Below are 16553 nucleotides of genomic sequence, written 5' to 3' on the forward strand. Positions count from 1 at the left end.
TAGTTTTGACTCTCTCTTTATGAGTATACTGTACATTTTATCACCCTGGGTGTTCGTGTCCACCTGCACACTTTCCACTCACCCTTGTTAGTATTGTGTAGTGGCCTCACCTATGATCCTTCATGAGGTTCGAGAAACCCCTCAAAGGTCTTTTAAAAGGACTCAGGTCTAAGGTGAGGTTCTTTAAGTTGTATTTTCTCTACACATTTTGACTCTCACAGCACTGATTGGACAGCTGGAGAGTTTGTGGCAGCAAATCCATTATTGGTAACACCTAGTCGTCAATGAACACATGCATCGCTATGAGCAATAACAGAAGAATGGCATAATGCAGAGTCCCCTAATAAGAGATTATTATTATTATTATAGCCCCATTTATTACATGGTGCTTTACATGTGAGAAGGGGTATACGATCCAAAAGACGTTTTCCATGGAAAAAAAACAGTCCTGTATTTGTTAGAGCAAGACATGTCAGAAAAGCTAATAAGGACCTATGACCAAGTCAAAAGTGGACAGTTTTTGAACTTATTTTATTCTCACTGTTCCTAGAATTTTCTATGTTTAGGGTTTTTTTTAATCAGTCTTACAGTTCCAGAGATATAAACTTTTCACTCTGGTGTTACTTTTTATGGTCTTTACAATAAGCTGTGACTCACAGGATCCTCAGGGGCGTGTCTTTATGCTGCTCTGTATTTTAACCCTGTGAGCCCCGCCCTCTTAGTAAAGACCATAAATTGTAGCACTAGATAAAAAGGTCTAGAGCTCTGGAACTGTATGGGGAGCAGTGGGAACAAAATAAGAGCAAAAACTGGTCACTTTTGACCCGTGACAGGTCTTTTTTTAAAAAGCATTTCCTTTTATATTGTAACCTACGGAACATGAGAAAGTAGACGAGGAAGCATGTCTTCCTGAGATTGCGAATTGTGCATTCTTCTGACAGGAAATCCATGAGTCCACGAACTTGTGTGTTTCATAAAGCGGATATAACTTTGTTGCTCATGTCCAGGCGAGGAAACAATCTGTAGTCTTGGAGTCTGATAGGATATTACAAAACTAAGGGTCTTCTCATAGCTGAATATCAGAAGTGAGCAGCGTCTAGGACGAGAATTGCATGAAATGACCATGCAGGGTTCTTCTCATGTCCCATGCATTACATCATGTGTTTTTAGTTCTATTTCCGGTTGAAAAATAAATTTAATCTAAAATTCCACAAAAGGAATGGAAAAGAATGACTATAAAAAAAGGGAGTAACCCTGGATGAAGTTTTTGATCCATATTTGCTTAAATAGGAAAAACACAATGTAAGCTCCGGTAGCACAAAAATTATAGTAATGTATCAGACTTAACACTGATGAAAAATATGTCCCTATAAAACATTAATTTTTAATTGTTTTGGAATAAAAAATGTTAAAACTTTGGAGCCAAAGTTAACGAATACCACAGGATGAAAAAAAGTAAAGTGACTTAAAAAAAAAAATAGAAAAGTGATGAATCGGCCCCAAATTCTTAAAAATGGTGAAAACTGTTCACCAATATTGTGGAAAGCACTTTATTTTGGTTTGTGAAAGTCCCATGTTCCACAAAGATGTAAAAAACAAATTGAGCAAAAATGTCAGATGTGCATAAAAATCATTCTATAGGGGAACTGGTGGACATTTGTGAATAAAAAGTTCAACTTTATAAAAAAAAAAAAAAGTTGCAATTGATGAATCAGTCGAAAAAAAAAGGAAAAATGAAAACAGCAACAAGAAAACATGTAAAATAAACGTAAAATAAAATGTGCAAATTACAATAATAAAGCACAAATTGAAAAAAAAAAAAAAAAGCGAAAAAACACGAAAAGTTAGACAAGAAAAGGTCAAATGAAGTAATAAAAGCACAACATGTCACTAGTGATATAGAGTTGAGGCAAAGACAGGGGATAGAAATAATAATAAAAAAAAAAAAAAGATGAAATCTAAGTGTGAAGTGTCCAAGCACGATATACATGGCATCATATTCAGCAGTGGCATCATACCCGCCATTGTATTTCTCCATGGAACAATTCTGTCTTGGCAATGTCCTCCCTGTTCCAGGCTACCGCTAACTTCAGCTCATCCAGGTATTCTGTGGCATCGCTAGACTGCTTCTTGCAAGCTGCGTTAGAATCGGAAATAAAACAATTATATTTGGGAAATCCAGGCAGATCTTTATCCGTCATGTAATACCATCAGGGAGGCATCTGATTGGATCCAGAGTTATTCTGAACACGACCCCAAAATATCAAGCCAATGCCATAAAGAAGTGTAAAGAAGAACGAGGAGTCCTGGAAGTGACGATCCGGCCCCCACGGAGCCCTGATCTCACATTATTCTGTTTGGGATCACATGAAGAGACAGAAGGATCAGCACAAGCCTCAAAACAGAAGATCTGTGGTCAGTTCTACAATATGTTTGGAGTTCCTTCAAAAACAATGAATAAATGTAACACGAAGAACTGATGAAGGCAAAGGGCGGTCACTCCAAATATTGACGGGATTTCGATTGCCCTTTCATTCACTTTGCATTTTGTTAATTGATAAAAGCAAGCTATCAACACTTCAATCTTTAAAAGTTTGTAACTTTACAGTATTGTGCAAACGTTTTAGGTAGATGTAGAAAAAATTGAAGCAAATGCATCAAGTCATGGCCGAAAGTGTTGGCACGCTTGAAGTTATTCCAGAAAATTAAGTATTTCTCTCTTGCAATCACAGATTTTGATTTACTTGTTTTTTTTGTGTTCCAATACACACAAAAGAAATAAAGAGGGAAAAAGGAAGATTGGACATAATTTCACAAAAACCCTAAAATGGTCCACATAAAATTGTTGGCACCTTTCCAAAATTGTGGGTAAACAACTTTGTTTCAAGCATGTGATGCTCATTCAAATGCACCTATGACAAGTAACAGGTGTGGACAATATGAAAATCACCCCTGAAACCAGATGAAAAGGGGAGAAGTTGACTCAAGCTTTGCATTGTGTGTCTGCGTGTGCTACACTAATCATGGAGAACAGAAAGAGGAGAAGAGAACTGTGAGGACTTGAAAACCGATACTGTTGAAAAAATATCAACAATCTCAAGAGTACAAGTCCATCTACAGGGATCTTGATGTTCCTTTGTCCATGGTGCTCAACATAATCTAGAAATTTACAACCCATGACACTTTAGCTAATTTCCCTCGCCGACCAAGAAAAATTGATGAAAGGTTGTATGCAACACAGGACAGTCTGGATGGTGGATAAGCAGCCTCAATTAAGTTCCAAAGAAATTCAAGATGTTCTGTAGGCACAGGGTGCATCAGTGTCGGTAAAACTAGAAGTCGATATTTGAATGAAATACTATAGCAGGAAGACCCCACTGTTGAAACAAACAAAACAGGTAGACTGCAGTTTTCCACAATGTACCGAGTATGCCAAAATCCTTCTGTTAAAGCGTTTTGTGGATAGAGGAGACCAAGATAGGGCTTTTTGGTAACGCACATCATATTACAGTTTACAGAAAATGGAATGAGGCCTACAAAGTAAAACAACAGTACCTACAGTCAAATATGGTGGAGGTTCAAAGATGTTTTGGTATTGTTTTGTTACCTCTGGCACTGGGTACCTTGACTGTGTGCAAGGAATCATGAAATCTGAAAATTACCAAAACAAATTTGGGTCACAATGTAGTGCCCAGTGTCAGAAATCTGGGTTTTCATCCTAGGTCATGGAGCTTCCAGCAGGACAATGGCACCAAACATAATTCATGAAGCCCCCAGAAATGGACAGAAACAAAGTGGCAATTAATGAGTTCAGATCTAAATACCATTGAACACCTGTGGAGAGAACTTAAAATTGCTGTAGGGAGAAGGCTCCTTCAAATATGAGAGACCTGGAGCAGGTTACAAAAGAAGAGCGGCCCAAAATTTCAGGGGAGAGGTGTAAGAAGCTCGTTGGTGGTAATAGGACACGATTGATTGCAGTTATTTATTACAAAGGGTGCAACCAAACATTAAGTTGAGGGTGTCAACAATTTTGCCCGGCCCTTTTTTGGGGTTTGTGTGAAATTATGTCCAATTTGCCTTTTTTCTGTTTTTCTATGTTCCAATACACACAAAGGAAATAAACCTGCATATAACAAAACGTGTAATTGCAATAATTTTTTTGGAAAAAAATAGTTAATTTTCTGGAAGAATTTCAAGGGTGCCAATACTTTCAGCTATGACTGTATACACACGCACACATATACAATAAATATACAATACATACATATTCTATAAAATACTATTTACCTTTTACTAGAGCTTTTAAAATCACAGTCTCAAAATCTTCGGTTCCATCAGCGTTGGAATAGACCGTGACCAGATCTCGATTTTCCACAATTTTTTCAATCTAAATTAAAAAAAAAAATACAAATTTTAATCAGCCACACCATTATTTATGTACCAGCCCTTTAATGCACATAGCTTTCCATTATGGACTGCAGTTGTCATTAAAAAGGTTGCACCTTTAAAAAAAATTCAGCTCCTTAAAAAAAAAAAAAACATTAAAAAATGCACCCGTAGGCAAGATTTTCCTGAAAGGGGACAGACACTTTATCTTTAAATGTGATTAATAATAAGTGAACTTAAAAAAAATAAATTCAAGAAAATAAAGAGAGAAATTGCTACGGACCTTTCCTATCATTTTTGTCAAGTTCTCCTCTGGGAAGTGTTGCTTTAATTTCTCTTCTATCAGACTTCGCATAGTTTCCAATGTAAGTGACTCTTCCAAAATTTCAGCCAGACAGTCGGCAACTCCACCAGAACCCGCCACAAGAAGACATGGGATGGGACTCATTGTGGCTTTGTAAACTCTCTAGTTAAAAAAGAAAAAGAAAAAAACAAGCAAAAACCATATAAAAGGCTTTTAAAAACTAAGAAGGATGATGTAATTGGGAGTTAGGGAATTGTTCATTTGTTGACATCAAGAAGAAACTGGATGAAGAGAAAGATGGATCAAAAGAAGAATTGTGGGTTATGAATAAACTAGCAATAGCTCAAGTATAAAGGGTCGGGAAAGGCTGAAAAAAAAAACTCAGGTCCATTAAGTTCAACCTATGTAATTAAGAGGAAAATGTAGCAGAAGAAAAAAGGAGAGATAAAATAGGATGGTAGAAAAGATGAATAGAGTAAAGGAGAAGACTAGAGAGAAAAGAGAAATGTGGAGGCAGTAGAAATAGGAAAATTAGAGGAAGGAAGGAAGGAAGGAAGGAAGGAAGGAAGGAAGGAAGGAAGGAAGGAAGGAAGGAAGGAAGGAAGGAAGGAAGGAAGGAAGGAAGGAAGGAAGGAAGGAAAGGAAAGAAGGAAGGCAGAAGGAAGAAAGGAGAAGGGAGAAAGGAGAAGGGAGGAAGGAGAAGGGAGGGAGAAGCAGGAAGGAGGGAGAAGCAGGAAGGAGGGAGAAGCAGAAAGGAAGGAAGGAAGGAAGGAAGGAAGGAAGGAGGGAAGGAAGGAATGAATGAGGGAGGGAGAAGAAAAAAAATGAAGAAAGCAGGAGTAAGAAAATTAGATGAAGAAAAAAAAAAGGAGGCAGAAAAGGTAATAAAGGAAAAAAGAGCAAAGGAAAAAAAGAGTAAGAAAATGTGATGAAGAAGAGGAAGAAAAAAAATAAGTGGAAGGAGCATGAGAAGAATAGAAGAATCCTCAGTAGGACAAGAAAATGTTTAGGAAGATCTGCAGCATGTTGATTAAAGGATAACCCTACAGTCCTATGTATCAAATCAAGACAAAGTCTCTGAAAACAAGAGTTATTTAATCTTCGTTCCTTCCTGTTTACTGTAAAAACCGACTAAGTAATTTAATAGATCCTTACTTCCAACATTTTAGACTCTCCGGCAATCAGCATGCACAGAACTGGGATTTCAATGCTTCCTTTGCCTAGATTACAAAAAAAACACAATTGTTTAGCATTAAAATGCATGTAAATTAGAAGTAACATGAAGCCTACACAATTAAATAACTTTACGAATAAAAACTCTTCTGTCAAGAAGCTCAAAAAACTCTAAATGTTGTAGCCACATCAAAAATTTGGCTTAAGGCTGGAGTCACACTCGGCTAAGACAATACGGTCCATATATTACGGCCGTAATACGCTGAAAAGTCCCCAAAATAGTGGTCCGTAGCTCCTCCGTAGGCAGGGTGTGTCAGCGTATTTTGCACATGGCATCCTCCGTATGGCATCCGTACTGCGTGTTTTTCTCGCAGGCTTGCAAATCCGACATACGGCTATACAAGGGATGCATGTGTAAAAAAAAAATAATATAATTATATATATATATATATATATATATATATATATATATATATATATATATATATATATCAGTGAGACACATATGTATATATATTATTACTTCATACAGCGCTAGATAGCTTTAAAGCCGGTAATTCAATTACCGGCTTTTGCTTTCTCCTTCCTAAACCCGACATGATATGAGACCTGGTTTACATACAGTAAACCATCTCATATCACCTTTTTTTTTGCATATTCCACACTACTAATGTCAGTAGTGTGTATGTGCAAAATTTGGCCGTTCTAGCTATTAAATTACAGGGTTAAATTGCAGAAAAAATTGCCGTTGGCTCCCGCGCAATTTTCTCCGCCAGAGTAGTAAAGCCAGTGACTGAGGGCAGATATTAATAGCCTGGAGAGGGTCCACGGTTATTGGCCCCCTCTGGCTAAAAACACCTGCCCCCAGCCACCCCAGAAAAGGCACATCTGGAAGATGCGCCTATTCTGGCACTTGGCCACTCTCTTCCCATTCCCGTGTAGCCATCACTGTCTTTCCAAAAAAGTTTAGTTGTCAGATGACCCCTTTGCATTACTAATAGATGCCAAGTTAAAATTAATTCAGGAAGATCTATGTTCTTTAATAAAAGTTCTCTCACCTCCCACTCCAGTTTTCTGTCTAGATATGTGCTCCTCAAGCCTAAATCTGAAGCTGGTTTCTCCTCCCATTTGTTCATTGGTTCCATCATCTGCTAAAAGGAACACTGAATAATTGTTGTCCAAAGAATATGTTGGTCCGTCCACGCTCTCCATAAAGTATTTTGCAGGAGAAGATCCCTACAAAAAAACAAGGTCAAGCATGAGTCAACGAACGAACTCCAAGAGATACATGGCTGAAAGTGAGAGTCTTATAAGATGCTCTTTGCTCTAGAAATCACATCACTGTCAACCAGGAAAATCTCACCTTAGGGTTCACCAGGCTTTGGCGGTTATGTACAATTCCCCATGGTGCAATGCCCATTGCCACCACTTTAGTCCTAGAATTGGAGCTAGCAGTGGCATGGTCTCTGACGGCTTCACCAACATATTTTCCAATGCCGACTTGCATTCCACCAGTCATTATCCAAGCACCTGTCATGAGAACATGAGATTATTTTCACTTTTTTTTACAGAAATTTCTGCAGCAATTCTAAGAAGGAAGTAATATAGACACCAAGTCAAGTGCAAACAGATAGTACACGGTGAAAGGGCAAAAAGACATTATCGGTAGGATGGGCCAAAAATTATCTCTGTGTATGCTTAGGTCAGATAGTGGGTAAATAAACAGCAAAATTACATTCCTTGTGAGGGACTATAAAGAATACTGAAAACAGGGAGGGTAATAGTGGAAGTGAAAGAGATGAGGGTGGAAGTGAGAGTGCAGGAGGAAAGATCTGAAGGATGAGAATTGGGAAGTGATGGATGAAAGAACAGGAAGAGAGACCTGCAAATCAAAGAGGGTGGTTCACGCGGGAGAAGGACCGGCGGTGGATTCACGCGGGAGAAGGACCGGCGGTGCGTTCACGCGGGAGAAGGACCGGCGGTGGGTTCACGCGGGAGAAGGACCGGCGGTGGGTTCACGCGGGAGAAGGACCGGTTGGGTAAAAATGGGAAAAGGTCTTATTGTTGGTAAATGCTGAAGAGGGACAGAAATATGGTCTTCATAAAAGGAGTTTTCTAACTAACGTAGACAAGTCCACCAAAAATAGGCTAATGACAGGGTCACTCACTGCTGGAACAATAAACTATTGAAACCTGCAATAAAACCTCGAATAAAGTGTTTACTTTTCTAAAACAGCAACCCAGGGGCGAAAACATTACATTGAGCCCAGCTAACTCAATGGGCTGTCAATGCACATGAATATTGGGCCCTCCATCATTGCATGGTTCTCTCTGTAATGGATTGAGATTGTGTTAGATGGACTGCCCTCACTTAACAGAGACGAATTTCATTTTTCATAGCGTAATTAATGAATGTCACAAACCCACCATAACATGCAGGTTATCAGAAGACAACATCCAGTTATATTTCCTGTAAACACTTGAAGATGGGAGATGTACCATTAACAGTTTACAAGTTTCCTCCGCTGAACAATGACAACAGAAGAAAATGAAGAAGAAGAAGAAGAAAAACGTAGACGACAACAAAAAAAGGAAAAATGTGGGAAGAAAAAAAAAGCAGCAAAGAAAACGAAAAAATATAGATTTAAAAAAAAATAAAAAAAATCAGTAGAGCATAGAAAGGCACATGGGAAAAAGGAAAAGGACACTAAAAAGAATAGAACGAAACATTAGACAGGACGACATCCAGGTCCCCTTACTCCCACAACACAGCAACGCTTGGCTTAAGCAGAAAAGGGAGACCCCCATACATATTAGACTGTTGGCCAATCTCCCCAATATCGGTGGGCTTATCAGACGTTAGTTTAATGTAAATAGGGGGCTATTGAATCATTATTCCCATGTAAGACTCGTTAGCCTCGGACCTGTGCTTTGCGCTGCCTTGACCAATCCCTTCCTCAGAATATCCTTTAGCCAGGTCATCATCTTGAAGTCTCCATCTCCTCCCACGACAGACACCACCAGGTTTGGAGGTGGGATCTTCCAATTATGAGTAATAAGGTTGTATACAATAGAGGGGTCAGTCTCATTTGATAAGCGAATAAACTGTACAAAAAAAAAAAGAAAAACGAAAGATTAAAGTAAATTTCTAAAATTAATAAAGGAGTCCAATGTAAAAAAAAAGTATCAATTATTTCTTATTATAGAGCTGTAACATAATGAGCGGTGTCACCGTATAATTTTTTTTATCAGTTTTTAAAATATTGCCATCTGGAAACTATCAAGAAGCAGGGTAAGGCTGGTTTCACATTTGCGTTTTTGTTTTTGCGGTAAAAAACGCATGCGTTTTTTTCCCTATACTTAGCATTAAAAACGCATGCTTTTTTACATGCATTTTGCCGCGTTTTGCCACCGCATGCGTCTTTTTTATGCATGCGTTGTGTTGCAGAAATGCAACATGTAGTATTTTTAGCTGCGTTTTTTTTGCCGCAAAAAAACGCATGCGTTTTTTTTGCAGCAAAAAAATGCATTCCTGTTTATGCAAACGCATGCGTTTTTAACCACATGCGTTTGCATGCGTTAAAAACGCATGCGTTTTTTATTAAAAAAAAACAACAAAAAACACTCAAACCACCCCACACCATAAAATTGATAAAGGGATCCTACCCCTAACCCTACCCCTAATCCCTTTAAGGGTAGGGTTAGGGGTAGGGTTAAGGGTAGGGGTAGGGTTAGGGTTAGGGGTAGGGGTAGGATCCCTTTAGGGTTAGGATCCCTTTAGGGTTAGGATCCCTTTAGGGTTAGGGTTAGGATCCCTACCCCTAACCCTACCCCTAACGCTAACCCTAACCCTAGCTCTTTCTGTTTATAGTGGGTTTTTTACTTTATTTTGAGGATTGGCAGCTGTCACACATTTATCTGCATGCGTTTAAAAAACGCAAACGCATGAAAAAACGCATGTAAACGCGTTAAAACGCCACGTTTTTCTCACCACATGCAAAAATGCATATGTCAAAAAAGCGCGGCGTTTGCACGCGTACATGCGTTTTTTCACCATGCGTTTTTTTTTAAACGCATGCGTTTTAAAACGCAAGTGTGAAACCAGCCTCATTTGGTACATTTTTAATGCTATTTTTATTTCAATTTTTTTATGTCTACCCCACATAAGGTTGTTTGGAGTTTTGAATTTTTTTTTTTTTTTTAATCGTAAAAACAAATTAGGAATACTCACCCTTAATCCCCCACTGCTCCTGTTCTGACTCTTAAGGCTCATTTAGATGGGCTGATCATTGGAACAAAAGTTTTTCAGATGGCTGAATCATTCATAGTAACATAGTAACATAGTAACATAGTTAGTAAGGCCGAAAAAAGACATTTGTCCATCCAGTTCAGCCTATATTCCATCATAATAAATACCCAGATCTACGTCCTTCTACAGAACCTAATAATTGTATGATACAATATTGTTCTGCTCCAGGAAGACATCCAGGCCTCTCTTGAACCCCTCGACTGAGTTCGCCATCACCACCTCCTCAGGCAAGCAATTCCAGATTCTCACTGCCCTAACAGTAAAGAATCCTCTTCTATGTTGGTGGAAAAACCTTCTCTCCTCCAGACGCAAAGAATGCCCCCTTGTGCCCGTCACCTTCCTTGGTATAAACAGATCCTCAGCGAGATATTTGTATTGTCCCCTTATATACTTATACATGGTTATTAGATCGCCCCTCAGTCGTCTTTTTTCTAGACTAAATAATCCTAATTTCGCTAATCTATCTGGGTATTGTAGTTCTCCCATCCCCTTTATTAATTTTGTTGCCCTCCTTTGTACTCTCTCTAGTTCCATTATATCCTTCCTGAGCACCGGTGCCCAAAACTGGACACAGTACTCCATGTGCGGTCTAACTAGGGATTTGTACAGAGGCAGTATAATGCTCTCATCATGTGTATCCAGACCTCTTTTAATGCACCCCATGATCCTGTTTGCCTTGGCAGCTGCTGCCTGGCACTGGCTGCTCCAGGTAAGTTTATCATTAACTAGGATCCCCAAGTCCTTCTCCCTGTCAGATTTACCCAGTGGTTTCCCGTTCAGTGTGTAATGGTGATATTGATTCCCTCTTCCCATGTGTATAACCTTACATTTATCATTGTTAAACCTCATCTGCCACCTTTCAGCCCAAGTTTCCAACTTATCCAGATCCATCTGTAGCAGAATACTATCTTCTCTTGTATTAACTGCTTTACATAGTTTTGTATCATCTGCAAATATCGATATTTTACTGTGTAAACCTTCTACCAGATCATTAATGAATATGTTGAAGAGAACAGGTCCCAATACCGACCCCTGCGGTACCCCACTGGCCACAGCGACCCAGTTAGAGACTATACCATTTATAACCACCCTCTGCTTTCTATCACTAAGCCAGTTACTAACCCATTTACACACATTTTCCCCCAGACCAAGCATTCTCATTTTGTGTACCAACCTCTTGTGCGGCACGGTATCAAACGCTTTGGAAAAATCGAGATATACCACGTCCAATGACTCACCGTGGTCCAGTCTATAGCTTACCTCTTCATAAAAACTGATTAGATTGGTTTGACAGGAGCGATTTCTCATAAACCCATGCTGATATGGAGTTAAACAGTTATTCTCATTGAGATAATCCAGAATAACATCCCTCAGAAACCCTTCAAATATTTTACCAACAATAGAGGTTAGACTTACTGGCCTATAATTTCCAGGTTCACTTTTAGAGCCCTTTTTGAATATTGGCACCACATTTGCTATGCGCCAGTCCTGCGGAACAGACCCTGTCGCTATAGAGTCCCTAAAAATAAGAAATAATGGTTTATCTATTACATTACTTAGTTCTCTTAGTACTCGTGGGTGTATGCCATCCGGACCCGGAGATTTATCTATTTTAATCTTATTTAGCCGGTTTCGCACCTCTTCTTGGGTTAGATTGGTGACCCTTAATATAGGGTTTTCATTGTTTCTTGGGATTTCACCTAGCATTTCATTTTCCACCGTGAATACCGTGGAGAAGAAGGTGTTTAATATGTTAGATTTTTCCTCGTCATCTACAACCATTCTTTCCTCACTATTTTTTAAGGGGCCTACATTTTCAGTTTTTATTCTTTTACTATTGATATAGTTGAAGAACAGTTTGGGATTAGTTTTACTCTCCTTAGCAATGTGCTTCTCTGTTTCCTTTTTGGCAGCTTTAATTAGTTTTTTAGATAAAGTATTTTTCTCCCTATAGTTTTTTAGAGCTTCAATGGTGCCATCCTGCTTTAGTAGTGCAAATGCTTTCTTTTTACTGTTAATTGCCTGTCTTACTTCTTTGTTTAGCCACATTGGGTTTTTCCTATTTCTAGTCCTTTTATTCCCACAAGGTATAAACCGCTTACACTGCCTATTTAGGATGTTCTTAAACTTTTCCCATTTATTATCTGTATTCTCATTTCTGAGGATATTGTCCCAGTCTACCAGATTAAGGGCATCTCTAAGCTGTTCAAACTTTGCCTTCCTAAAGTTCAATGTTTTTGTGACTCCCTGACAAGTCCCCCTAGTGAAAGACAGGTGAAACTGTACAATATTGTGGTCGCTGTTTCCTAGATGCCCGACCACCTGCAGATTTGTTATTCTGTCAGGTCTATTAGATAGTATTAGGTCTAAAAGTGCTGCTCCTCTGGTTGGATTCTGCACCAATTGTGAAAGATAATTTTTCTTGGTTATTAGCAGAAACCTGTTGCCTTTATGGGTTTCACAGGTTTCTGTTTCCCAGTTAATATCCGGGTAGTTAAAGTCCCCCATAACCAGGACCTCATTATGGGTTGCAGCTTCATCTATCTGCTTTAGAAGTAGACTTTCCATGGTTTCTGTTATATTTGGGGGTTTGTAACAGACCCCAATGAGAATTTTGTTACCATTTTTCCCTCCATGAATTTCAACCCATATGGACTCGACATCCTCATTCCCTTCGCTAATATCCTCCCTTAAAGTGGACTTTAGACAAGACTTTACATAGAGACAAACCCCTCCTCCTCTCCGATTTTTACGATCCTTTCTAAACAGACTGTAACCCTGTAAGTTAACTGCCCAGTCATAGCTTTCATCTAACCATGTCTCGGTTATTCCCACTATGTCAAAGTTACCTGTAGATATTTCTGCTTCTAGTTCTTCCATCTTGTTTGTCAGGCTTCTGGCGTTTGCGAGCATGCAGTTTAGAGGATTTTGTTTTGTTCCAATCTCCTCACTGTGGATTGTTTTAGAAATGTTCTTACCTCCCTTCTGAGTATGTCTTCCTGGGTCGTCTTTGTTCGAGTCTAATGTTTTTCTTCCCGTCCCCTCTTCTTCTAGTTTAACGCCCTCCTGATGAGTGTAGCGAGTCTTCTGGCGAATGTGTGTTTCCCAGGTTTGTTGAGGTGTAGTCCGTCTCTGGCGAGGAGTCCATCATACCAGTAATTCACACCGTGGTCCAGGAATCCAAATCCTTGTTGTCTGCACCATCGTCTTAGCCAGTTGTTTGCATCAAGGATCCTGTTCCATCTCCTGGTGCCATGCCCGTCTACTGGAAGGATAGAAGAAAAAAACTACCTGTGCATCCAGTTCTTTTACTTTCTTCCCCAACTCTTCAAAGTCCTTGCAGATTGTCGGTAGGTCCTTCCTTGCCGTGTCATTGGTGCCAACATGTATCAGAAGAAATGGGTGGACGTCCTTGGAGCTGAAGAGCTTTGGTATCCTATCGGTCACATCCTTGATCATCGCACCTGGAAGGCAGCATACTTCTCTTGCAGTTATGTCCGGTCTGCAGATGGCTGCTTCGTTGCCTCTCAGTAGTGAGTCTCCCACCACCACCACTCTTCGTTGCTTCTTGGCTGTACTTTTTGCTGTCACTTGTTGCTGTGTGCCCTTTTCTTTTTTGCTTGCTGGTATTGCTTCATTCTTAGGTGTGCCATCTTCATCCTCTACAAAGATTTGATATCGGTTCTTCAGTTGTGTGGTTGGTGACTTCTCCATGGTCTTCTTGCTTCTTTTGGTCACATGCTTCCACTCATCTGCTTTTGGAGGTTCTCTGACACTTTTTGCACCTTCTGTGACCAGTAGAGATGCTTCTGTTCTGTCTAGAAAGTCTTCATTCTCTTTGATGAGTTTCAAAGTTGCTATTCTTTCTTCCAGACCCCGCACCTTTTCTTCTAAAAGGGCCACTAGTCTACACTTCTGACAGGTGAAATTGGATTCTTCTTCTGGTCAATCTGTGAACATGTAGCACATGCTGCAGCTCACCATGTAGGTTGTCACATCTGCCATGTTGCTCCTAGATCCTGCTGACTTGCTGTGTGTTTTCCTTCTTGTGTAATCTACTCAGCCAAGCTCTCTTGCAATAATGTCCTACAGGCAAAAATTCTTACGGCGCGCGGTTTGGTGATGCTTTCGAAGCAGCTGGTCCCGGCTGTACCCAACGATCTTCTAGCTTAGGGAGACTTCTCTTCTCCCAGAAGGCACCTGGAATATGCAAATTAGCCTCCTGAAGCTTGAATCCCTGGTTTGGTGATGCTTTCGAAGCAGCTGGTCCCGGCTGTACCCAACGATCTTCTAGCTTAGGGAGACTTCGCTTCTCCCAGAAGGCACCTGGAATATGCAAATTAGCCTCCTGAAGCTTGAATCCCTGGTTTGGTGATGCTTTCGAAGCAGCTGGTCCCGGCTGTACCCAACGATCTTCTAGCTTAGGGAGACTTCGCTTCTCCCAGAAGGCACCTGGAATATGCAAATTAGCCTCCTGAAGCTTGAATCCCTGGTTTGGTGATGCTTTCGAAGCAGCTGGTCCCGGCTGTACCCAACGATCTTCTAGCTTAGGGAGACTTCGCTTCTCCCAGAAGGCACCTGGAATATGCAAATTAGCCTCCTGAAGCTTGAATCCCTGGTTTTGCCGTCATTCATGCCGTCATTAAAGGGATATTCCCATCTCCATAGATTGACATTATTGGATTGTGCTGGTTAATACAAGCACTTTTGCATTTTACTGCTCATTAAAATTTGGAGCCGCTCTTGAGATATTGACATTTTTCTTTTGTATACAACTTGTTGCCTAGGAGACCGACCACCGCTGCTGTCTAGCTTGTAAGCATTGCGCTGAAACCAGCCTGGTTAGGGGGCAACAGAGCACTCCTGTGATCGTGGCCAGCTTCAAAACAGTGCTCAATAGGAAAGAGCTTGTAAGCACTGAACCTGTTTGGCAGTGGTGGTCGGCCTCCACGGCAACAATCTGTAAACAAAAGTGTTACTTAAAATCTCAAGAGCAGCTCAACATTTTAACGAAGAGCAAAGTGCAAAATGTTTTATATTACAAGTACTATCTGACAAAAACCTATGCATGAAGATGGGAATAACCCTTTTAAAGTCAAAGTTCTGTGCAGCACATTGTCTTGTGTAAACAGGTGACGTGCTGCCGATAATGATGACATTCTATGCACACAGAATGATCGTGTAAATGATTGTTAAGTGCATATCAAATTCTGGTCAGCCGGTCTAAACAGACCTTTAAACAACTGCCGATTGGCTTGAGTATAGCCAGTGTTCATATAATGCCTGTCTAAATAGGCTTTTTCCTGGTCTGTTTCTCCTAGTTCCATCAACCCACCAGAAATACCTGCTAAACCAATTACCAGTCACCACAATCACCAATCTCAGCCCACTTCTGGTTGATAAGCATAATACACCAAGAGTTAAAATGCAAATTAGTTAGAAGGGGTTTTCATATGTATGCTGTTCAGGAAACGATCTTTTCTGATGCTTCTAGCAGAGGCAACGTTACCTCTGCAACAGCAGCAGCAGCAAAAGACAGAAACTAGCCAAATCCAGCAGAGAACGAAAAGTAAAATTGAAAAGTTGCTTTTTTTACTCTTTGCAATTTTATCTTTTTAGCAAGATGACATCCAACAAGTACAATGGATTTCCCATCTAACATTTCAATTCAAACACTGCTGATGTTTAAAGTGCTGCAGGTGGCATGAGGGGCGAGACCATCGCATTGCCCAATGTGTGACTCTAGCAGAGGATTTTGGAAGTGAAAGCCGAAGTGATGTTTGCAGAAATGTTTAAGTAATGTATACTCTGACACCGAGACATTTGCATAGTGTCCTTTCAACTGTACAGAGAAGCATCTACTGGTTGCCTAGACATGGAGCCCGGCCAGCGACCTGCTTTGAATGGCGAATGCTGAATAAACAACGTGTGACAAGACTAAATATAGCTGACAATGTAGAGAGGGAAGAACAGCTACCACTCCAAACATGAAAAATGTAAGGTTTACAGGCGAACAAAAGCTTCATAAAAAAAAAAAAAATCAACATATCAATTTATAAAAGTAGCAGTATAATTGCAGCATTCACAAAAATACAGATGCATAGACAACCAGATAACAAAATAGACATCGTGCTGCCTGCGTCCATTTCACGTCACTCCTGAGGTTTTCTCAGGTTTTGCTGGGAATGTGCAAACCATCACTTAATACACCAACCTTTAATGCCTAAACCTCAATCAGTAAATGATTGTATTCATCACTAACCCCTTCCTGATATATGCTGTATTATTAGATCACATGTTGGGTCCCATTTTTTAGATACAGGCTCAGGAGCTGAGCTTGCATCTTTCCCGATAGGGCCCCCTGGGTTGGATCCACGG

The 16553-nt window shown here is 40.0% G+C and overlaps 1 protein-coding gene across 2 annotated transcripts in view; it reads right to left on the reverse strand.

Annotated features, from left to right (window-relative positions):
• Positions 1-16553, reverse strand: part of TRPM4 (transient receptor potential cation channel subfamily M member 4) — a 90362-nt gene that overhangs the window by 40447 nt on the left and 33362 nt on the right. For both annotated transcript variants that reach the window (XM_069741763.1, XM_069741764.1), the window contains exons 4-10: positions 8791-8971; positions 7230-7396; positions 6925-7102; positions 5849-5913; positions 4673-4855; positions 4291-4390; positions 2019-2137 (exon numbers count right to left, since the gene is read on the reverse strand). In XM_069741763.1, coding sequence (XP_069597864.1) covers positions 2019-2137; positions 4291-4390; positions 4673-4855; positions 5849-5913; positions 6925-7102; positions 7230-7396; positions 8791-8971 — 993 coding nt within the window. The remainder of the gene's footprint in view (positions 1-2018; positions 2138-4290; positions 4391-4672; positions 4856-5848; positions 5914-6924; positions 7103-7229; positions 7397-8790; positions 8972-16553) is intronic.

This window comes from Ranitomeya imitator, chromosome 10 (genome assembly GCF_032444005.1).
Source record: "Ranitomeya imitator isolate aRanImi1 chromosome 10, aRanImi1.pri, whole genome shotgun sequence".
Lineage (NCBI taxonomy): Eukaryota > Metazoa > Chordata > Amphibia > Anura > Dendrobatidae > Ranitomeya > Ranitomeya imitator.